The sequence below is a fragment of the Misgurnus anguillicaudatus genome, chromosome 16 (genome assembly GCF_027580225.2).
Source record: "Misgurnus anguillicaudatus chromosome 16, ASM2758022v2, whole genome shotgun sequence".
NCBI lineage: Eukaryota > Metazoa > Chordata > Actinopteri > Cypriniformes > Cobitidae > Misgurnus > Misgurnus anguillicaudatus.
This window is the reverse complement of record NC_073352.2, coordinates 31137905-31162448: the sequence shown is the minus strand read 5'-3', so window position 1 is coordinate 31162448 and position 24544 is coordinate 31137905. Positions and strand designations below refer to the sequence as shown.

The window sequence follows — 24544 nt, the reverse complement described above, 5'->3', positions numbered from 1 at the left end:
AGCAGGGGTCTCCAACCTTTTTGTGAGTAAGGGCTACCATAATTGATAAAACAATCTGGGGGCTACTTTTTAATAGTCTACTCAAAATGTTTTTGTTTTACTTGTTGATATGTTTTAGTATTGTTTAAAATGTTAACATACGTAAACCAAGCCAAGCTAATATAAAAAAATATGTAATAAATAAATATTACAATTGAGAATATTAATAGAATGTGCTTTGCAGGCACCTCACAGACTCTGTGCTTGCGGGAGACCACGTTGGAGACCCCTGTTGTATAATATATGTCTCATAATTGATTCCTTTTCTGTTTTTTTATGTAAAACTGTTTGCAACACTGTGAAAAGTAGCAGATGACTTTTATTAAAGTGACTTGCATTCAAGCTACAGTATATTTTTATCAGTATGTGTGTATCAAACCCACAATTTTTTGTGCAGCCAACTGAGCTATAGGACCTGTTTCGATTTCTCATTTGGTATCAAATGCCGCAGGGTTGCTTTCCAACGACTTTTATGTGGACGCAACCCTCTCAGCATCACAAATTGTGAATGACATGCATGTTTTTACTCATCTTTACAACATTTCCGACCACACTCGAAGGCCGCTGCGGCTGTAGCTGGTCACGTGACCGGTGACGGCAGCGAGTCATAACGGAGAAAAGAGTTGAGCTTCGAGTTGTGTTTCAGAATAATGATGAAGATCTGTAACCCAGGGGCTTTACTATATCATTCACCATCACTCTCCGAGCCCAAGCCAATCTCTACCTTCTCCTGCGCTGGGTTTTATTTCTTGCGCCTTTAGTGCCCAGCTAATGGCTTATTTATTACTTCCATACTTTATAAAGAGGATCCTGTGTGGCCTAATTAAGGGCCGGCCTTCTTTGGAATTCTATGATAATTATGGGGCTTCGTTGTTTTAATATTAGTCCTTGCCAGCCTGGAACTCTCGTACGTTCTCAGTGTTCCCGGAGGGGATTTTTTTATGGCCGCTCTCACTAAGGGCAGACTGATGGATCTCAGGCAGAGCGGCAGTGAATGTTTATACGGCTGCAGTGAAAGTTGAGTCATCTCAAGTCTCCTGTTTCAAAAGTCCTTCAACAATCTGCTTTGGCTGAAATATATATGAGAGGAGGAACCACAGGGCGATGATGAGGAGCGTTCACAGCCAGCGTTCGCCACGAGCTACTTCGCAGAGTTATTCGAGATCCGACTCGAGTTCGGAGGCCTTGCTTTTCCACGAGTTTAGTCGCTGTGTAAACATGCAGAATGACCGATGAAAGCTCTCGTGGGATGTGGTCCTATATGAGAGATTTTCTAGAATGCTTTTGCTCACGAGTTTCATACATATGCATGCGCAGGAGCTCCATTGCAGCGTCGGTGTATAACGCCACTGTTTTTTACATATGCATTTCATTAGAGCATAATATTTATAAGACAAATATACACATTCGGTCTGTCTATCAAAAAAGAGGGCAAAAAGAGTTGTAATGATACCATGCAGGAGAATGCTGTACAATGGAGGGAATAGCTTGTTGCCATAATATAGTATTGCACCATAGAGGAAGATTATAGATTTTATAGATAATTGGAGGTTGTTCTCCTGAGACACCTCAGAATGTTCACGCCGTCGTTTGGACGTAGCTGTATTTTTGCAGATGGTTCGTTCAATGTATTTCTGCTTAGACATACTTTCATTTCTTAATAATTTCCTACAAATAAAGATGCTACAAAAAGTTTTTATTTATAGTTTAAAGAACTTTTTTGCAAACGAATACAAGTAAGTTTGAGAAACAAAGGTTTTGTGAATGTTAAAGGTTCTATATAGCAATACATGGTTCTTCTAAGGCAGGGGTTTCTAAACGTTTTTGCCGGTCAAACCCCTTTGAGCTAAATGATTTACTTGGAAGTACCCCTAAGATTTTAAGTAAATATTTAAATAATTAAACACAATTATTGAATCACATTTGCATGTTTAACTTCAAAAGAATTGATTTTTCATTTGTTTTAAAATTTTATAAGCAGTATTGTACATATAGTTATTGTTATTAGTACCTATTATTGGACCTTCATCTGGTAATTTTCTTTTATTGGTACATGAAACATATTTGTCCACACTGTAAAAAAATCTTTGCTGCCTTCATTTTTTTGTTTAATCAACTCAGATATACAAGTCATTTCAACTTGATATTATTTATCTTAACAAAAGATGAGTCGCTACAAATTAAGTTGGCATGTTTCATTTATAACAACTCATCTGTAGATAAATAATCGTAAGTTGAAATGACTTGTAAATCTGAATTAAAAAAACTGTAAAAAAAAATGCAGCACGAAGTTAAAACAACTTGGTTTTGCAAGTCACTTCACTGTAAAAAATTATTTGCTGCCTTAATTTTTTGTTGTTGAATCAACTCGGATTTACAAGTCATTTTAACTTACTGTTATTTATCTTGACTAGAGATGAGTTGTTATAACTACAGGTGAGTTGTTATAACTTATAAAATTAAGTGGACTTTTCTCAACTATATTTTATAAGTTGTGACAACTCATCTCTGTTGACATGACTTGTAAATCTGAGTCGATTTAACAAAAAAATTTTAAGGCAGCAAAGTATTTTTACAGTGCTACTATTTTAAGTTTTGGCTTGTAAAAAGTTGACAACTTATAACATCAAGTTGAAATTGTTTAACTGAATTTTTTAAGTTAAAGTAACATTAAAATACGTGTTGATTTGACACAAATTATGTGTATTTTTACAGTGCAGATTAAACAAATAAAATATATTTTTTGTTTTATTTACGTTTTATTTTAAAATTATTTATTTACATTTTATGGTTTATTGCTAATAAGTAATTGCTCTTAATCAAATCACAAACCCCCTGCAATTCCCTCCCCTGTTTGGGTAACGCTGAAGTGTATAGAATATATATGTATGAACAACTGGATGTGTTGATATAAAGTATATCAATGTATAGATTTTAAAGATAAAAAAATGTCATGTTGATATGCAAAACATTTCAAAATACTAAAAAAAAACAGGCATTGCCAAAACTGTTTTAGTGAATAATTTAAAATCTTATCTATAACTATTTTTTGTGAAAAAAGGTGCTTGTTTATGTTTTAAATGTACACATATATAAACTATAATTTAATATACAATTGATGCAAGTGTTGCAAACATTATTTTGGTTTTGGGTTATATTTATATTTTCAAAGTTCTTATTATTAAATACACTCTAAACAAGTGCTAAGTTTTCAACCCATGCTGGGTATTGTTACACAACGAGTTAATCCAGCAGTTGGCTTAATTGGGTAATTTTTAAACCAACAGTGTGTGTGTTTTTTTCTAATATTTACCAAGCATGGGTGTAGATAAAGAAACACACGGGTCAAATACTACAATGTCAAAAATGGTGGATGTAGCATATCCAGTAATGTAGTTGTACTACACATCTGCATACCTACAGAACACACTTCATCAACTGCCAAGACATTCGACCAAATTCAGTACATAACGCGAAAGCATTCGGACGCATGCGATGCGTTTTGCAGCTGTGGTGCGGATTGCTCGACATCTGTTCATTTCATCACCTTGTATCGCCTAAATAAGTCTGACATCTATAGAAAACCCTGAATTAGGATCATTATCTGACTTTCTTTACGATCTGCTCTCGTAGATATCCTCTGTGTGCCCTTGGGTGCTCCGGCAGTCCATTGTCTCTCCAAGAAAAGTCTCCCGATCTGCAGTAAATCTGCCACGGAACGAGAACTTCTCCTACGCGGCTGCCGCCATGGCCTCGCTGGCCAAATCCCCGACTTGGCCCGCGTGCTTTGTTTTTGGCAGGTGGCTGGAGCTCACGTCTGCTGGTTTCATCAGAGGTATTACTTACTTTTCCTCCACCCCACCATTGCCTCCCAGTGTCCTTATTAAAAATGCAGAATCCATTTGTTTAGCAAGCAGCAGAGGGAGTGACTGTGAGCGCACCCAGATTGATTTATTAACTCTGATTTGTACCTGGGAGATGATCACAGCCCCTGCGCTGTTCGAATTTTAATCAGGACGGGTTTCCCCGCTCACATAAAGAAGGACTTTTGGTTAGGTGCATTCGATTGTTTTTCCCTACTGTGTCATGGTCCTGTCAGACATCCGTGCTAGATGTAGGTCTGAGTGCATCTGACAGGACCGTGGCAGTATCATGTTCTGTGTGGGGACATGTGGGATCACATTCTGTGTGTGGCTGCCACATGTCCCCGGTGTCTTGTTGCTGTCGTGATCTTGCCAGACCTTAGTGTAGATCAGGTCTATGTTCTGTGGGCAAGGTCAGGGCAGCAGTGTGTGTACGTGGGAACACGTGTGTTCACATCATATCTGTGTGACACGTGTTCCCAGTGTTTTGTGGCTGTCATGGTCTTGCCTGACCTTGGTTATTATCCAGAGGGCAGGACCAGGGCAGCATTGTTTTATGTGGGAATACGTGTGTATTCACATCATATCTGTGTAACACGTATTCCCAGTGTCTTGTCACTTTTACCCTACTCCCTTATGTAATCATGTCTTAAGTGATTAATTATGTTCACCTGTTCCCCATTGATGTGGTGTCTTTATATTGCCCTTGTGTTCTCTGTGTGGTGTGCGTGCGTTGTTTGATGTTCGTTGATACAGTGTTCATGTCTTCAGTTTTCATCCGAGTGTTTCTCGTATTCAGTTTATTTTGTGTTCCTACACAGTGTTTATGTTTCCTTCTGTTTTTACCCCCTCGTGGGTGTTTTCAGTTTCAGTTTAAATAAATAGTTTATTTTTGTACATCTTGCGTTTGGGTTCGTCTTCTGTTAATTTTCCATTATCCGGTTTTGACCAACCGTGACATAACGCACGCACCATACAGAACCCAGCGAGATGTTTGCTGGCAGCCGCCTGGCGATACGGGGAAGGAGATCCCGCCCCGCATACGAGTCGGGGTACGAGTGTTATGACCCACTCGTATGCGGGCCCGAAGGTAATGCCAGGCGGCGACCGACCGGATCGGTTGGATCCCGCCAGACTCAGTCCAACGAGAGGATCATAATGACCGGGTCCATCAGGATGGGGATGTCGAATCCCGTCCTCCCGGTGCTAGAGACTACTCCCGGGGCCAGTCTTGGACCTGCTCTCCCTGCGTCGAGGGGGAGGGGGAGGAGGAGAAGGACGAAGAGGGCCTCGGAACCGGCGCAGCCGGAGACCCGTCATCCGCCGGTGCAGCCGGAGACCCGTCATCCGCCGGTGCAGCCGGAGACCCGTCATCCGCCGGTGCAGCCGGAGACCCGTCATCCGCCGGTGCAGCCGGAGACACGTCATCCGCCGGTGCAGCCGGAGACACGTCATCCGCCGGTGCAGCCGGAGACACGTCATCCGCCGGTGCAGCCGGAGACACGTCATCCGCCGGTGCAGCCGGAGACACGTCATCCGCCGGTGCAGCCGGAGACACGTCATCCGCCGGTGCAGCCGGAGACACGTCATCCGCCGGTGCAGCCGGAGACACGTCATCCGCCGGTGCAGCCGGAGACACGTCACCAGCCGGCGCAGCCGGAGACACGTCACCAGCCGGCGCAGCCGGGGACACGTCACCAGCCGGCGCAGCCGGGGACACGTCACGCGCCGGCGCAGCCGGAGACTCGTCACCCGCCGGCGCAGCCGGGGACACGTCACCCGCAGCCGGAGACACGTCACTCGCCGGCGCAGTCGGAGGCACGTCACCCGCCGGCGCAGCCGGGGACACGTCACCAGGCGGCTTTTCAGCCGCGGGACGTTAAGTTTCATAACTTTGGACATTTTGTTTCCCCTGTTTTTGCCCCACCACCCCTTCATCATATATTGTTTTTGTTAAATCACCCCAATCCTTTTGTCACCTATGTTTGTTTACCTCTGTTGTTTGTTGTAATGTTGTCGTGGTTGTCTTCTGTTGTGCAGTCTTTCGTTCCTCGTGTTTAATGTTTTTGTTTGTTTTTGTTTGTGACGTCTTGTATCCGTCTTTTAAGTGGGGGGTACTGTCATGGTCCTGTCAGACATCCGTGCTAGATGTAGGTCTGAGTGCATCTGACAGGACCGTGGCAGTATCATGTTCTGTGTGGGGACATGTGGGATCACATTCTGTGTGTGGCTGCCACATGTCCCCGGTGTCTTGTTGCTGTCGTGATCTTGCCAGACCTTAGTGTAGATCAGGTCTATGTTCTGTGGGCAAGGTCAGGGCAGCAGTGTGTGTACGTGGGAACACGTGTGTTCACATCATATCTGTGTGACACGTGTTCCCAGTGTTTTGTGGCTGTCATGGTCTTGCCTGACCTTGGTTATTATCCAGCGGGCAGGACCAGGGCAGCATTGTTTTATGTGGGAATACGTGTGTATTCACATCATATCTGTGTAACACGTATTCCCAGTGTCTTGTCACTTTTACCCTACTCCCTTATGTAATCATGTCTTAAGTGATTAATTATGTTCACCTGTTCCCCATTGATGTGGTGTCTTTATATTGCCCTTGTGTTCTCTGTGTGGTGTGCGTGCGTTGTTTGATGTTCGTTGATACAGTGTTCATGTCTTCAGTTTTCATCCGAGTGTTTCTCGTATTCAGTTTATTTTGTGTTCCTACACAGTGTTTATGTTTCCTTCTGTTTTTACCCCCTCGTGGGTGTTTTCAGTTTCAGTTTAAATAAATAGTTTATTTTTGTACATCTTGCGTTTGGGTTCGTCTTCTGTTAATTTTCCATTATCCGGTTTTGACCAACCGTGACATACTGTCCATGACTCTTTTTTTAGATCACACACCACCCACCCAGCAAGCCTAAAGTTTAAGACAGCAATTGAAGAAGTTGCACCTTTGTATGTACTTGTTGGGAATGTGTTTCGGTTTGTTTCGAAAACTCCTAACAGAATTGTGGTGTGTGTGGATTATTTCCTTGGATTTCTCATGTCTAGAGCGATCGGATCTGCTCTCAAATAACGCTTTATAATGATTCTGCATATTTCTGTATTGGGAAGCGCCTCCATTTCCTGTCCTGTTTAATCGCTTCCAGGTGAGAGGTGTTCCTCCAAACTCTTCTGGGAATGCTTATTAAAACTGTTTTCCTATCGATACCATGGGTTTGATACTTACCAGATTTGACAAAGTAAAGATCTCATGTTTGGCATATTATTACAAGGGAAACATAAGTGAATTATTTGGCCTGAATGGCTGGAAATATAACATTGTTAAAGCACAAGCTTGAAACTCAATCCTGGGTCCCACACCACATTTGGTTTTCATTCTTTTTCTCGAAAATTTAACAATAGCACCCAGGGATTAAGTCATGAGGCAGGTCGCAGCCAAACCAAACATCCTGCCTCCTGCGGAATAATGAAGACAAATGGAAAAAGGAAACAGGTGTAAAATATACTTTTTTCTTTACATTTTCTCGAGGAGGCGTTTTCTTCCAATGAAACGAAGAGAAAAAAGCGTACCAAAACAAAACAAGGGATGTTTTTCTTCCCTCAACACAAACAGGGTTTCTGGGATGCTGAGATGTTGCAGGAGTGATGGGGTTTTCTTCAACTTAACTCTCAGTTGCTGGGATCGAGTTTCCAGTCGAGGTGGGGTGCGACAGAGCCTTTTCCCAGTAGAGCGGACCTGCGGCCGCGTCTCAGAACAACATCCAGCGACACTTCCAATTACGCTCGGCTCAGTGACCCGGTCACACACTCCGCACACCAGTAGAGCAATCGGAGAAAACTTCACGGGCCACACGAGGTCGGATTGGCAACTGAAATGATAATATTTCTTCAGCTGATACTGCGAGTGGTGGAAAGATGGAGAGATTGTGGTGAGAGAATGAGGTGGGGTTTTAGGTGAAGGTGATGACAGGTGGGAGGAGCTTAATAACCCGCTTGAGAAAGTTAGAGGAGAAGCACTGTGGATATTTAATTTTGCCACACCTTCCAATGAAATATTTACCTGCCATATAAATATTTTTTTATTAACTATTGCAATAGTTTGGTTAAAAGAAATATATATCTGTACTTGCCAAAACCCACTTCTACTCTCACTTGATGCTTGGCAAACATTAATCTTGGTCTCCGACCTCTGTAATTATATTAAGCCATATGATACACTTTGAAATATCATACATTTTAAAAAGTTCTGACAGGTGATTTTTCCTCCACCTAGACCGCGAAAGACGTGCATTTTTAAAGCAAGCGATTCGGTAACACTTGTCACAATCAATGACAGGTGCGGCGACCGCAAGTGTCTCATCAGGCCTAACAAGTGTTCAGCAATGGATGTCTCACTTCATAAGCGAATACACATCAACCGTATCAAACCACATCAGTTATGCTTGCGTTGCATCGCCATATGACCAAATGATGTCACTTTGACCAGAGATATCTCCTATATACCTTTCTACTGATCCAAAAAGACTTTTAACATATCACCTAACCAGAATCAAAATTGACTTTGACAAAAAATGATGGATCACCTCTAAATAACGCACACCTGCAGGGGTCAAGCGCATGTGCCACGCTGTAACAGAATCATCAAGACCTACAGCTGGAGGTATCCAAGGGTCTTCCTGAAATATGTGCTTCATCGGACAAGAGCCAAGTTTAGCGCAACACATGGTTTTGATGGACCGGCAATCTTTCTAAACTCTGGGCTTCCCAGGGAAAGCTTCACCGACTGGAGGTGAACTTTCGCACGAGTGATTTATGCACCTTCTGAACCGCGCAGAGTTGGTGGAGGCTCAGATGTCATCGCGGGCTGAGGCCTCAGGCACTTCCTGTTTAAGGTGACTTGAAGTTCTCTGTCAGCCCATTTTTTGCCGCCCAGCTCCGTGAAGAACCAGCCCTGGGCCTGGGCTGTCACTATGACATCATCAGCACACAGGAAACAGGGTCGATTCACAGATGGGCCGTACTTGAGGAGTGATATCATGACATTCTCAACCCACCCATCCATCCACCCACAGACCTGGAAAGGAAATAATCATATAATTGTTTTGGAGATATTAGTTGCATGCATGGGAAAAAGCTGTGCAAATGAATAAACACCGCAAAGGATTGGCAGAGTCAGGCTTTCTTATTAATATGGCATTTTATGGCTTTTACACAGCGGTTTCAGTCTAACTTTCAGATACGTGAAGTGTCCTATTTGTGGTTCCTGCTAAGTCATCCAAAAATAGAGTCAGGCCACCATCACTTACTCTTTAACCACAAACTCTTCACTTCAAAGTTCTTCACTTTCTTTTTCTTCTGAAACGTCCATCATAGTAAACCATGAAACATGCTCTGTGTTGGAAAGCTAAATTGGCTGCTTTTACTTGTAGGAAGTTAGGAAGGCGAGAATGTACATTTAAAAGTCATTAAAAATTCTGGTTAGCATTTAAAGGCAACGTGGATGCATTGGATTTCCCACAATCCTGTGCACCTTAAAATGAATAATACAAAAAATCTTTGGCTAAATTCTTTTAAATGTGGATATACATGCATTGTAGACACACAATAGTTTTGCTACCTCTAAAGCTTAAATTTGTTTTCTACTTTAGACTGGATAGTCCTTTATCTATACGTCTTGTTCCTGTATCCACCTGTTTCTAGAACGCGGAAGTGATGTGACGTATTTCCTTTCCGGTCCGATACTTTCGTTTTAATAGCCAGCCGGTAGAAAACAGTGTAGTGGGAGCACGCATAAAAGATGATTTAAACAGTTAATATTTACCACACCTACCATGTATGAACCAGTGTGAGGATAAAATTAAGAGAAAGAAGTGGCTTGATATATATAAAGATATATTCAATCATTTCGTGTTGTTGATCGGAGGTGACGGGTCAATGCGGAAATATAAAAAAGCAAAAACATACCAGTATCTTTACAATGGGAAAGTCAGTCGAGTGTTTGTACATGGAATTTACCAAGATTTCGTGTTTTAACTTTTCAGGGGCTGGAATAAAATGTCACAACTGTCCCTCTGGTGTGAGTTTTTTTTAAACTGCAATTTTTATGGACTTGTTTATGGCGACACGTCGAGCTTCACGCGGTCTGACACAGTCAGCAGTATCATTCAACACATTGTAATTTATTTGAATCATAATAAACATATTAAACTACTACATGTATTGAGGATTGTTTTCGTTTTATGAAAATATTATTACATCGCTTCTTACGCAGGTGGAGACATGAACTTATGAAATAATTTGCTTACTTTTTAAAGTATTTGCTTTTTCATTTAAAACATAACAAAAGTATGTGCAAAAACATTACGAACTATTATAAACATTAACTAAGCAGATTATGTTGTATATATTCTGTACTGTAATGGCATTTTTATAATAATATATAGTAGCAGAATAAATAAATCTGCAGATTTTTATCAGCATAATATTAGTTGTTTTTAAACAATTATTGTATTTATTGTTTACTGCCAGTTTCTATGAAAGATTTAACTGGATGGATTTGTAAATACAGATCATGATTGCATGTTCGCCACATACACATTCAGTTCTTGTGCATGGGGTTAAAACAAATGTTTTGTAGAGATTTACTGCGTTTGTATCAGCTATTATGGCAACCCCTAACTGCACAAATTATGTCGGTCTTCCTGGATTTCATAATAAACATTAAACAGCCAGTCAAAATGGCACACTTGTGTCCTTCGCAACAGACTACCATTAACTTTAGTGGCTCACCGGAAGTCATAAACCAGAAAGCTCAAAGATGGCGCCGCCCACATTAACGTCAAGAAACAGGTGAATAGGTCAGAGGAGGAGCACTGTGTTAGGAGCACAAAAGGTCATGGGATCGAACCCAGGCAAAACACATACTGAGAACAATTTATACAATGCACTGTAATGGTGCGTTCACACCAGACGCGAATAATCATTGCGATGGACTTCCTGCGGTGTGATTCGTGCGAATAGTGCAATTTATTTGCTTCATTACTGAAAATAACCCAGCATTTTCTTGTGTGTGTAATTGTAACTAGCTTTGCCATTTCTTTCTTACTGGAGGTATAAGGAAGTGTGGCAGAGTTATTGACGGCTTGTTCAGAATCCTCCATGGGAAAGTTCAGGAATTGATAGCAGCCTTGACACTCTCCCACCCACTAAACTAGATTTTCATTGAGCAACAATAGGAAGGTCACTGGTGCCGCTGGATCTGTGTGCTCTGCAGGGCCAGGGAGTCTGGAAGCGACGTGCCTGCTCTCAGCAGCGTGGTCGGAGAGATAGATGAACTTCTGGTACTCCCACATGATTTTTAGAGGTTTCCAGACTTCCTGCTCATGAGCTCTGGCTTTGATATGAGCTGTGCTGCCCGGTGGCATCAAAGGCTGAGTGGAGACCCAGAAGATAAAGATACTAGAAGATAAAGACTACAAATGACCCCATTGGCTTCACTAGCTGCGTTTCCATTACCCTTCAAATAGCGCACATTGAAAATGCGCCCAATGGGGAAAAAACAATTTCACATAAACTCCCATGTATAAAAAAGTTTTTACTATCGGGTGTGGTAGTTCGAAAAAGGAAATAGTTTTTTATTTTTTTCGTATTTACAGCTCATATGATCACATGGTCATTCTTTTAAAATTGTGTAGTATGTTTGGTTTGGAGACAAAGCAGGAGAGGTGTGTTCGACACAAGAAACAACAAACGAATGACATTGCTTGTCTGCGACACCGAATGAAGTCAAACACAGTTATCGCGAGACAACGAAATTAGGTTTCAGTCGCATAACATTGGTTAATTGAAATGGCGTCATTGCGTAATAGTTTTTGTCGACATTTAGAAAATAACGCCAAAGTTTTACGCAAATCTTTAATGGAAACGTAGCTACAAACTGTCACCATGTGCATGTACAGTATTAGGGTTGTGCCGATGGACGATATCATCGTCCATCTTGATGGTTGACTGACATCACGATAGATAGACACCATCGTGATGCCACGCCCCCACCCCACTCCGCTGCGAGTCGACAAACACTAACTCTCTTCTATAGACTATAGTTAACCTAAAATCTTTGCGGGAATTGCTCTATAAATTAAATTGAAAATGTAACTAATGCATATATGCTATTTTAAATACTGTAGTTTATGCCTGAGACGTGACGTGTTATTCTGTGAAAATATCCTGTCAGGCATTTGATCTTGACATTGTTAGAATCTTGCCTTTCGACATGTTAACATACATTTAACTTAAAATATTTAATTTTGTACAAGAAAACAGCCCATATTAATAATTTATTCGTTGCCTATTGTAGTGTCTCGGGAGTTTGTGCTCATTGTGACTATACTGCACTGAAGCGGCAGTTTATGATATAGACGGTTTCATCAGACGCACGCGATACATGTCTGGATCCGAACCTTAATTCCGGTTTCGTTTTTTTAATGGTCTGACTAGTTGCTAAACTGATCTCTTGAACAAATGCCTCGTCGAAAATAACAAATGTTTTGGTTTCCTAGGTAATCTATGTTTTTTTTTGCTTGTTATATAAATAAACTACGTTTAAAGTACTTTGTGGTTATTTATTATTAGCGGAGTTTACCGGAAGTTATGTGCGGACCGCGACAGCCGCTTGTTTATGTTGTTACTGCTGAAACCGTCTATAAACCCAGAATTTAGTGAACTCCAAGAACAAAAAAACGGGAACAACACTCCGACCGAAACGCGGGATTTACATACACAGACCATGTTTAAATTTCGATGTTTCTGGCCAGAAATACCAACTTGTTCACTTTGTCTAGTTTTAATAAACTGCGGATTGGAGTGCTGGCTGCTACCCGCGGTGCTGAAGACCCGCTCTGACGGAGTACTGGCACGCACAGATATTTATGTGCAACCTATTGGAAAGCGCGGAGGAGTTATTGGGTTAGTAAAATAACAAAATTATAGCTTTCAAATAGAAAAATATTTATGTAAAGAGATATTTAAAAAGATAAGTGCTTAAAAGTGCACAACTCTTCTTAAGTGGAAGTAATAAAGTAAAATAACTAAGGGTGTCACGATTTCGATTTTAAATCGAAATCGATCGAAATTAAGTCACAGCTTCGAACTTCGAATTAAAAAATGGGATCGTCGATGCTGCCACGCCCCCATTTCACGTCTGGTGGGCTTGCCAAGCGAGGAAAAAAACTCTCAGAGATGCCTTTAAAAACATCTGTCCAGCAGAAAGCGATCATATTTTAAACACGAGGGATGTATTGCTACAACTCCTTGAAATGCATATCATAAACAGGATTACCAGTGATCTGACTTTGGACAGAGCGCAGCTCTCTGCACGTGCGCGATAGTGAGGGAGGCGCAAAGATGCAGCGGGTTATATTTTAAACAAAAGGATAGTTTGCCTCAGCTTGCATGAAACGCATAAAACTGAACAAATACATAAGGATTACTACTTTAGTTTATGTTCAGACTTCGGACAGATGCGAGAGCGTGTGCACGTGAGACAGAGAGAAGCGCAGCTGCTTATATGCTGGATTTATTTCAGATGCTATGAGTCCAAGACACACGCATTAAGTCCATGTTAGAGATGCGCGAATGGACTATTATTTCATCCGCAACCGCATAACAAAACTCATCATCCGTCCACCATCCATCCGCACCAACGTTTCTGACCAGTTTTCAAAACCGCACCCGCCCGCCATCCGCTGACTGGGCGATGCAAGGCCCTGCTGATGACAGCCGCGAGACTAGAAAGCTCTAGAATATCAGCAGTGAACTCCGTCTCCGATTTACGCACAGGGACAAAAATAAATAAATAAATAGCCTAAATTAAACGCACAAATTACATAGCCTGCACTCCTGATTTACCACTTTGTAAAACTTATTCCAGGCAACCCTTTTCTGACCTTCTATTTCCTTTGTTTTTAATTCTCATTTTTTGAGTTTGTCACGTACCCTTCGCCGGCGTTGATAAGAGCTGTGTCAAAATGCATCCTCATTTCTCCGCGCTATTAATGATAGAACGAATGGATCCTTAACAGCTGAGGATATCCCAAACAATTAAAAGCTTTATTAAATAAAAGTGTGTATTTATTAGAAAACTTTTTCTTGTCACTGTTTTAGTATTATAAGTTATGTTTTGTGTTAATATTATTCTGTTTATGTTGCGTATATTTCTAGGTTGATTATTTGATATGCTGTTGAATAGATTAATCTACATCAATGTGTCATATGTTCTAAAATAAATTAAAATTTTTCTGATTACATATTTATTTTAATAAGTCAGAAATGTCTCCGCTGTTTTCTGCTGACAGGTGCGGTGGGCGCTACTGGGGGCGTGTGCAGCAGGTGACGCAAATTGTGGGTCCTCCGAAGGCTAGACCGTCTCATTTCAGTTCTCTTCTTGCACTTCTGTGGCTGCCACTATGAAAGGCAGAGATGTCGCATGCTTAGAAGGACACAGCTAATAACAAGCAGTCGACCGAATTAATTAAAATATTATTTTTCGTCACGTCATCCGCCCGATCCATGTAACTGCCAACCGCGCATAGTCATGTGTGTGCAAGAAGGAATCCTCTCTCTACAAGCTCTCGCGTTAAGTGAAGCCCACAAACCCCCATGCGAGTTGTGCAATGTGCATGTTAATGTTAAAGTATAATAATAATAATAATAATAAATAATGGCATATCATTTTTTTCTAAATTATATGCCATATAAAAAATATGTAAAAATCGAGAATCGGATCGAATCGTGACCTTAGAATCGAAAATGTAATCAAATCGAGGATTTGGAGAATCGTGACACCCCTAAAAATAACGAATAATAATTATATAATAAGTTACGGATAATAACGAAAAATTTTAATACCCTGCCTAACGATATCATCGTCCATCGCGATGGTTTAACGTAACCATCGTCAACTGCCAATTTAGGGGACATCGCCCAACCCTATACAATAGACACACATACACATGTACACTGTAAGCCCATACAGGTTGATTGAACCTAAAAAATTTATGGAAACTCGTTGCCCTAAAAAAGTTGATTTTGCCTGGTTGAAATAACAATTAATTTTAAGTTTAATGTACTTAATGTTTTAATTTCTTCCAATGCACTCTTAACCCAGATTAGATGACATTACTAGAAATGTGTGAGGAAACCTGTTGCATATAACTTTAGTTTTTATCACTTTATATTACTTTTGAAGTTATAAATGGTATTATAACAAAAAATAATGACTGACTTTAAGTCAATCATTGAATAAACGTGATTCTCCACAGAAACACACAAAAAATGTGTTTTGACATATATTGTAAGTACAGTGGAGAGAAATACAATAAAATGTTTTGAACAGGGTTCATGTACGGAAACACTGATCACCTGAACCGTGACTTCACAAAATTATCATTTACAACAAAACAACATCAATGATATAAGAGCTTAAACCTATATGACATTTTATTAACAAATATTTGAATAGAGAAAGTTCTTATCAGTTTTTAATTTGTGAAAAAGCAAAAAATAATCTTAATAGTCAGGCGCAAAGGATTATGGGTATTCCTCACAACATGAACTAATAATTTTAAGTTCATTTCACTTGAATGTTTTAGTTTAATAGATTTTGTAAGGTTAACAGTTAAATCAACTAAACTTTTTAGGCTTTGGCTTCAAAACAGAAAATATTAATGATTTTTCCTTGATTGTTTGAGTAAAGACAATTTCTGGGTTAACAGTGTAGAAACTTTACTAAACACTAATTTAAACATCTGCATTGTTATATACAAACATGCACACACACACAGTTATTCAGGTGCAAAAAGTAATTTTTCAGAGTAGTTATATTTATTAAATATTAGTATGTTCATCCCTAGACAGATTAATTTTCTTTGGGTAGCCAATTGTGTACGAGGTTTTGCAGAATATGGTCTAGAATGTATTTTGTTATGTGCATGTTAAATTATTTTAGATAGAAAATATGATTTTTGAGAAAAACATTCCAGGATTTTTCTCATTTTAATGGACTTTAATGGACCTCAACACGTAACAGTTTTAATGCAGTTTAAAATTACAGTTTCAACGGCGTTTCAAAGGACTCTAAACGAGGCATAAGGGTCTTATCTAGCAAAATGATTGTCATTTTTAAACCACAACTTCTTGTCTATCTCTGGTCCTGTGATGCGCCAGCTCGACCTCACGCAATACGTCATCACGTCAAGAGGTCACGGATGACGTATGCGAAACTACGCCCCAGTGTTTACAAGTGTGTAGAAAAAGGACCGTTTCGACGTTGTTGTATGTGGACTGATACTTATTGATGTCTTTATGTCAGTTAATTGTTTAAAATGTTTCGCAAATGTGCGTTTCATATGTAACATGTGACCTTTCGACGTCATTACGCAATTATGTGAGGTCGCGCTGGCACGTCTCAGGACCGGAGATAGACAAGTTGTGGTTTAAAGTGCATATTTTTATTTTTCTTGTCAAAAATGACAATCGTTTCGCTAGATAAGACCCTCATGCCTCGTTTGGGATCATTTAGAGTCCTTTGAAACTCTGTTGAAACTGCAATTTTGAACTGCATTAAAACTGTTACGTGTTGGGGTGCATTAAAGTCCATTAAAATGAGAAAAATCCTGTAATGTTTTCCTCAATAAACATAATTTCTTCTCGACTGAACAAAGAAAAGACATCAACATTTTGGATGACATGGTGGTGAGTACATTATCTGGATTTTTTTTCAAGAAAATGGACTAATCCTCTAATATACGTTCGTTTTATATACGCATTCCTAATTATCAAAAAAACCTGGCCCGAGATAATCAGCCTGACATCAGCAAACCAGCCAGAGTTGAAGATGCAATTTTGTGAATGTCAAAAGCGCGAGGTCACCAGCTTAGCAGCTCAGATCGTTCCCCATTCTTAAACTCTTTCTTTTGTCGTGTGCACAAATCACTCGGTGAATATCTCCCTCATCCTGTCTTAACATCCAGGCAGAGAGTTTAGGAAAATTACTGCGCTGGAACGATTTCAGGAATGATTGATTCTGATCTGCACGGGTCAGCGTGTCTTAAGCAGGTTCTGGCGCTTGGGTTTGAGGGCCAAAACTCTAAAAAATTGAATGTGGTCTTTGGATAAGGTTTCAAAAATATATCCCATCAACTGAGCAGTGCTGGCAGGCGGAGCGGAGCAAAAGGTCGAAGCCTTGGAAGGATGAGCCACGCTGTGAAGTTTGGAGCGGATCTCGAAATTTCTGGCCTGAGATGGTTCACCCCATGCTGAGAGACACGGCATAAAAAGTGACTTTTAGAACTCGATGGACTGTTGCGAGACTAAAAAGAAAGCGTGCGGTTCAAGAGATGAAGCGTTACGAGATGCTTTCAAGCCAAATGTAATCTTTATTTTTCTGTTTCTGTACAAAAAGCACGGAATCACAGGAAAACCGAAAAGAAAAAAGAAAATGAAGGAAAAACATGCATTTATTTACAGCATGGTCAGAGAAGAAAGGAAAGTAGAATACATCTCCCTATCTGAATTCTAAAGACATTAATTAAACATTGTGCTTTGATATATTTTGATATAATATTTCATATTTCACAAAGATGCAGTACCTTTTCCCCATTTCACTTCGAGTTCAACATTTCCAAAAAAAATCTGTTTTTGAAAAAAGCAGAAGACAGCTTTCTACATCTATGACAAAAACCTTTCACAAGCTATTAGAAAACGCAATGCATGAGGGAAATGGATAAAACCATGTGTGTGTGTGTTTTCCTGTCAAGCTAAATCTCTGACACCTGTGTTTCATGTGAACTTTAAGATTGAATTCAGCTGTTTCAATACAATAGGGCACTGTCAATTTCTATTTCCTTCACCCCATTTATGTCTAAACCCCAACAGGATGAATGTAAAGTAATTAGGTCACCTGTGAAATAAAATTTCATCATAGGAACACAGACACACACACACCTTCACTCATTTCAGGAAATAGGAAAAACATGACGGGAATATTAAAACTTCATCTTTTTCAAGTGGTCACAGTAGGTGATATTTAGTTGTTTCACAAACAGAAACTAAACATGATAAAGAAACATGATACATCAGCTGTATTTCTGCAATGTACTGAGATTGCCTACATCATATTCCTCTTAAAACGTTGTGGTTTCAAAAGTATTTAAATGCATCATATCACGAGCAAGTTTAAGATTGGGTTTCGTTTTTCATTTAAGATATACATCGTGTCGTAGCACATTTTATTTTAAGGCATCATATCTCCTTTTATTATTAAATTTCACAGCTGTTCCACAGAAATGCGGATAGCAAGTTGCTTGCATTATTTTAAATACAGATTGCATAAAATTGTGCACGTGTGCAACGACAATAACAATACCACCGGCAACACTGACGTCAACGAATACACGTCGAAACGAATCGCGTGTGCAGTATTCCTCCGAAATCTCTAATATATATGGTCCATTTTGGAATGTGTGATACACATTTATCACGTGGTATATTTATCGGCACATTAGATGTGACGGCATTTGACTTTTCACCAATCAATGCTACGTGGTGAAAAACGGATATCTAATGTAAAATAAACCTCACAAGGACAGGGAAATATTATGGAGACATTTTAGAAACATAAAAAAATTCACATGATAAACAATTACGTAGCCATTTCAGTTATCATGACCAAAGCAAAAAGTAATCGATCCAAAAATCGTCTGAAAACGTACTGGTGCATATTTGTATAAGTTTTTCTATTTTTTTGTACTTTTTTAACATTTTCTTACGCTTGCTAAGATACATAGCTCTTGTAAGTGCCTCAACAAAAATAGTGCATTAGGAAATAACACGTTTCACAAAAACACACGAGACAAGAGGAGGAACAAGAACACAAATGCCGTTTGTAAAACGAAAACATTAAATATATATACGATTGAGGAAAAAAATGGTCATTTTTTACAAAAGTTGTGGAGCTTTGCACCCTGCTTTTAAAAACAGGCATCCAGGTCGTGTCCAGACCTATTTTTTTGTTTGTTTTTTTGTTGTCATTTTTGTTTTTACAAAAAAGTGTAATCCCTTTCGTTTTTCACTCTTTTTACAATATCTAAAAGGTATTAAGACATCAAATGTTTTGACATAGATATTTGATACTATTATTCAGGCCTAACTCACCAAAGAAATCCTGAAACCAACTTTATAAATACATACAAAAGAGCACAATAAGAAGATCAACGATAAGTCTGGTACCTTAATGTGATAAAACCGCAGAAAGCATTCCTGGCTTAAATCTACCTATCCACACACCTGGAACTACATTGGTACTACAGAAACAGTATGTTTAAAAATGACTGACATCCGAAATCCTGATCAGTACTAAATATCACTGTCTTGGCCGGCGCTTTTCTGTCTGGGATTGTTTTGGATTTGTGCATTACGCTTTGTTCGTTTGATGGTTTAAACAGAAAGGAAGGAAAAACAAATCTTGATGTTAAAAACGTTACAATTGTAAAACGAGAGCAAATTAACTGGCATCAATTGCCGCAAGTCCCATTGAGTAAGTGAGATCCCACGGTTCCCGTGGGACTGTAGGACATACACATAAAATTAACCGTGAGGAACCGATCTACAAACAACATCAGTCATGCAAAGATGCCCCCACGGCCGACATCGGAAAGCCCTTTTCCTGGCTCCTGCTCGAATCATGATCGTCTTTGATATCTTTCGGGCTTTCTGCTTAAAATTCTGCGAATCTCCATGATGGATTTGTAGAAGACATTACAAGACATTTTCAGGCCAGGTAGACTTTGATTTTAGCAGTCCAGGTGTAGATGTTGTTTGGGGCAGCTCCTCAGAGGATCTGTGATGTTTGATATGAGTGTCAGACAGATTTGGTGAGCCAGTGAGTTTGTTGTGGACTTGAGGAAGGCTAACGAAAGCTTGCGTTCCTCTTCACATAGGAGGGACAATCAGCCCGGCCATAGCTGGAAGAGAAGCAGAAATCCAAAGGTCAGTCGACAACAACAGAGACCGGTCAGGTAAGAAGAATGCATTATATACAAAAAAGGGAGTTTGTGTCTATGACAAGTGTTAAAAGGTTATTTGTGCACTTTATGAAACAAATGCTTTGGGATTTGACAAACACATTTTTACTGAAGCCATGCTACTGATGCATAATATAATTTAGGGATGCATGGTGGATAAAAAAGCATTTTGTTTACAATATCAGGCATCGACTGATTGTTTAAAAGCAGGGCAGATTATATCCTGTTATCAAAAGGGGCGGGAAAACACATTAACACTCATGCTGTGTGATTATTTTGAATTGGGTCGCAATGATGGACGCCATTCTACGTAATCGAATATCAATATCGGCGTATTCTTTATATAATTCATGATATATTAATATTTAAAATAATTCATTTTAAACTGCCCAAGCTTTGGTAAAAAATGCATGTTGGAAAAGTGTGACACATTTTATAAAAAATATTTTACTGGACAACAAAGAAGTCTGATGAAAAATTTTATTTTTACTATTTAACTATACTATATAACTAATGTCACTGTGAAAGCTTTAGGACTTTGCTTGTAACTAGAATAATCACACCACAATTATTAAACACTAATTTATTAAAGTAACTACAAGCAATATGAGGCTTTCTCATGCACTGTTAAAATGCTGGGTTGTTTTAACCAACCAATGAGTCAAATATGGACAAACCCAACCATGCACACTCAGAAATAATGGCACAAAAGTTGTCACAGTGGTTAAAAAGTACACATTTGTACCTTAAATGTACATATTGGTACAAAATGTATACAGGTCTGTACCTAAATGGTACCATCTCCGTGATTATTTCTGATAGTGTGTTAAATTAACATAATTTGGTAAGTTCATTCAATCAAGAAGTTGGGTTTGTCCATATCTAACCTAACTATGGGTCATTTTATTTTGCTGTACAAATAACCCGCCCGATACTCCGAAAGTTATGGATCAACTTTGACCTCAATTTTTTTGTGAGATATTTTAGAAGAGGATCTTTTGCTCTGAGTGGCTCCGAGGCAGGATAGGGGTGGGGTGCTCACCCTGTAGACTGCTCCCATTGGTGCTGGTGCAGGTGGGGGGCGGGGAGGTCTGTGGCCGGACGACAGGCGCGAAGGCGCTCTTCTGTTTGACTGCAGAGATCATATGGACAGGAGAGAATGAGAAAGGGCCCGCAGACAGAGAAATGGAAGTAGGGATGGATGAAGACGAGGAAGAGGAGTAGACATGAGGTTCCAATAGAGGGCTGGAGGGGGTGACTGAAACACACACATGCACGCACGCACGCACACACACACACACACAGACACAGACGAAAATGGTTGTGAGTGAGCAGGTGGGTCATGCCGATTGTTAAAGGGGTTAATTGAAGGGAAGGGGCTATGGTAAAGTGATGCATTATGGGAATGATAAAGTGCGCTACCTGCATGGCAAAGTTGATCCATAACTCTTGAGGAAGACTTCACATTATTTACAGTAGGTCATTGCACTTACTTGGCACTAGTTTTCATTGCACCAACATATTCCCTTTAGTCGACACACTCACACGTAAAGCATGCCAGAAGACAATGTTGTTATCGCGAGTATCTAATATGCGGTCGTCTGCGTGCTATGAGAGGTAGACAGGAATTAGAAACCACTAGCTAACATCTTGGCTCCGCATTACGTCCTGAGAGGAGCTTTACACCAGCTAGAGTAAAACCCACAGATTTCTTCAATGAAATTCCAATAGTAAACGCTTGCCAGCTTGTTTCCCGTTTTTAATGAATGGAAAGCAAACCTGCCCTGAAACAGCTTTGCACAAAGCACGACCCTGCCAAACAAGTGCCAATCACACGTGTATATGAACAGTCTCTTAGTGACTCTGCTATATAAATCTCATCTGTAATTGTCAGCCGGAAACTTTTTTTTCACAAATGCAGTAGCAGACGCATCTACGCGAGGGTGCAGACATGAAGCCAACTACCCCGACCGTCGCTAGAAAGCGTGTGAGTGACGGAGTGAGTGAAAGACATGAAAGAGTTGTTAATTTGTCAGACATGAAGAAGGATGGAAAACATGGACGTTTGTGGTGTTAGTTCTGATGGAGACGTTTACAGTGCATGAAACAGCAGACAGACAAAACCGTTGCCCTCACAGAACACGCAAGACACACACATAACCTCAACGTTTCTTTGCATAAATTAGCATTGAGAGGTTCGGGCCCGGCTCCACATCTATCACGAGCTTGGCACCCTGGCAACCACGCCACCACCCAACCCCATCTGGTCCACCTTGCATCTAAATACTAGAGCCGGGCCTGATTGAGATGATCTGCTGTGATCGCAGGCGCAACTTTAAGACTAGCGAACAAAATCCAAAACATGCTTTGATGAGTTAACCACCCTGCTGAAATGACCAGCTAGTTCAAAACCCAACACACGCTGGTCGTTTCAGCAGAGAAACTGTAGGATCTGCTATTGTACTATGAGGTTGGGAGACTCACTTGCGTAAGGAGAGTTGGCGGCTGAGCCGTTGAGGAAGCTGGGGGATCCGGGGACGCCCAGGTTGGTCATACCGGCTCCATATCCATTCATGGTGGAGGTGATGGTGTTGTAGTTAGACTGCTGGGGTGTGGAGCTCGCAACGTAACCGCGAGGAGACACGCTGTTGGAGTTACGAGAGTAACCTGGAATGCAAGATACGGTGACAGGTTAATGCTTCTGGTCCACATCAACGTGGAATATTATGAGTTGTCGCAAGAAGATGCATAATGGGATTTGTTGGACTAACGCACGTCTGTAACACGCTGGGTTTGTCTTTCCAGTGTGAGAAAGTCTTAAAGACGTCCGGCTGTTGTTATTAAAGCACTTAGTAGAGCAGTCAGGCAAAACTTTGTTCACGTTCCCATAAGCGACAAGAGGACTCTTAGTGTGCGAGTGTTTGTGTTACAATGAGAAGATGCGTCAAAGCCGCCACACATTATGCTTGTACTTTGTTCATCTTTTATTTTCTCTCTGTTCATTATAATTTCTCCTGTATGATCCTTAGCCAGTGTCCTGCCACTCAAGGCTGCTCAAAACTCAACAGGAAGTCTTAAATGTACCACTTGGCATCCGTCCGCGTTCACTTCTGGGCCTAAAGCCGAAATTCTCCGAGCGGGTCAAAGGCCGGTTTGCGAGAGGAAAGTAAAGAAAATAATAAAAGAATGTCCCTTTTTGAATAGAGTTGAGCTTTATCAACATTATTCATGGCACATGTGCACAAAAATATAAGCTTGTTGGTAAGGCCAAGTGCTTTAGCAAAAATCCAATGCATGTTTATTATATTGATACCTACATCTTCTATTTTCAGACTATATATCTATTCAATCGAAATGCTCATAACACGTCTAAGTCGCATGGCTATATCAGATTATAGTTTGCAAATATTGTTTGTTGGCAGATCGCTGATGTCGGTTAAGCCCGGGTGTTTGTGTAAAGATTTTCCTAAATAAACCCTGCTCCTATGTGGTTTGATAAGCTGCAGGAAAGAGGCGGCGTTTTCTATAAATGAGTTTGCAACTTGTAATTATAACTTGAAACAATAATTAGTTTGATGGATGAACGAGAGGAGCGCAGTAACTGAATTAAAGCCCGCTGAAGTTTCACTGCATACAAGCATGAAGTATGAAATGTAATATTTTTATAATGGTTAGCGGCCCTTTCCCATGACCTCATGGATAACTGTAGGTGTTCTTTTTCTGCATGAATGAGGAAAACAGATGAGAGGAGAAGAGATGAGTGTTAGGAGGAGAGAAAACAGAGGAGCGTCAAGGGAATGAGAGTTTCTCTGCCTTCCTGGATCTCTCTCTCTCTTTCTCTCTCTCTCATATGAGTGATCTGTTCATTTTACATCCATTCCCACTTCCTGTCTGTGTGTGACAGGGCTGGTGGGTGAGGAGAAACATGGCTCCATACTCCGGATATTGAAAACACACTTGTGCGTTGAAATGCACACGAGATGCACGCTGCAATCGACTGAGTATCAGAGATGTTCGGTCAATATCAGTTTTATTGCTTATACTGTATGTAACAAACTGTCTTATTTGCTTCTAGTTTAGTTTCTCATAAGTTTCAGGACAAACTTTATAATACAGTAAGTGGCGAAAAGTGATTTCGGTGAGGACAATTTGTACAATATTTGCTTTTAATGACCCCCTCAGGTTATATGAAACCGTAATCAAAATATGAGGTGTATATGGTACAACATGGACAAAACACCAAACTTTTAAGGTTAGACAAAATAGTTTGGCAATGAATAGCTAAACAAAAAGCACACGGGTAATAAAAATGACTTTCTTACTTAGTATTGTGACTTGAACAAATATCTAAAAATTCTTAAATCAAGATGCATTTTTTTGGATAAGCAAAATGACCTAAGAAAATAAGTCTGGTTTTTAGACAAAAATAAAACATCACATTAAGTGAATTTGTGCATAAACACACTGCAAAAAATGATTTTCAAGAAAAAAATTCTTAGTATTTTTGTCTTGTTTTCAGCAAAAAACATCCAAAAATTCCCAAATCAAGATGCCTTTTCCTGATGAGCA

At 40.0% G+C, this 24544-nt stretch overlaps 1 protein-coding gene and 1 long non-coding RNA gene across 7 annotated transcripts in view; one reads left to right on the top strand and one right to left on the bottom strand.

Moving 5' to 3' along the window:
• LOC141350078 (uncharacterized) overlaps window positions 1-24296 on the top strand; it is a 74252-nt gene extending 49956 nt beyond the window's left edge. Inside the window, exons 4-6 of one of the 2 annotated variants that reach the window (XR_012358027.1) lie at window positions 3673-3874; window positions 19892-19969; window positions 23880-24296. This is a non-coding gene — a long non-coding RNA (uncharacterized lncRNA). The remainder of the gene's footprint in view (window positions 1-3672; window positions 3875-19891; window positions 19970-23879) is intronic. The other variant, XR_012358028.1, reaches the window with a different exon arrangement.
• The window catches only part of LOC129422543 (transcription factor COE3), a 115094-nt gene continuing 107859 nt past the window's right edge, over window positions 17310-24544 (bottom strand). For 2 of the 5 annotated variants that reach the window (XM_055178533.2, XM_055178534.2), the window contains exons 14-16: window positions 22460-22642; window positions 21018-21233; window positions 17310-19915 (exon numbers count right to left, since the gene is read on the bottom strand). In XM_055178533.2, coding sequence (XP_055034508.1) covers window positions 19884-19915; window positions 21018-21233; window positions 22460-22642 — 431 coding nt within the window. In that variant the 3' untranslated portion in view covers window positions 17310-19883. The remainder of the gene's footprint in view (window positions 19916-21017; window positions 21234-22459; window positions 22643-24544) is intronic. The other 3 variants (XM_055178535.2, XM_055178537.2, XM_055178536.2) reach the window with 2 other exon arrangements.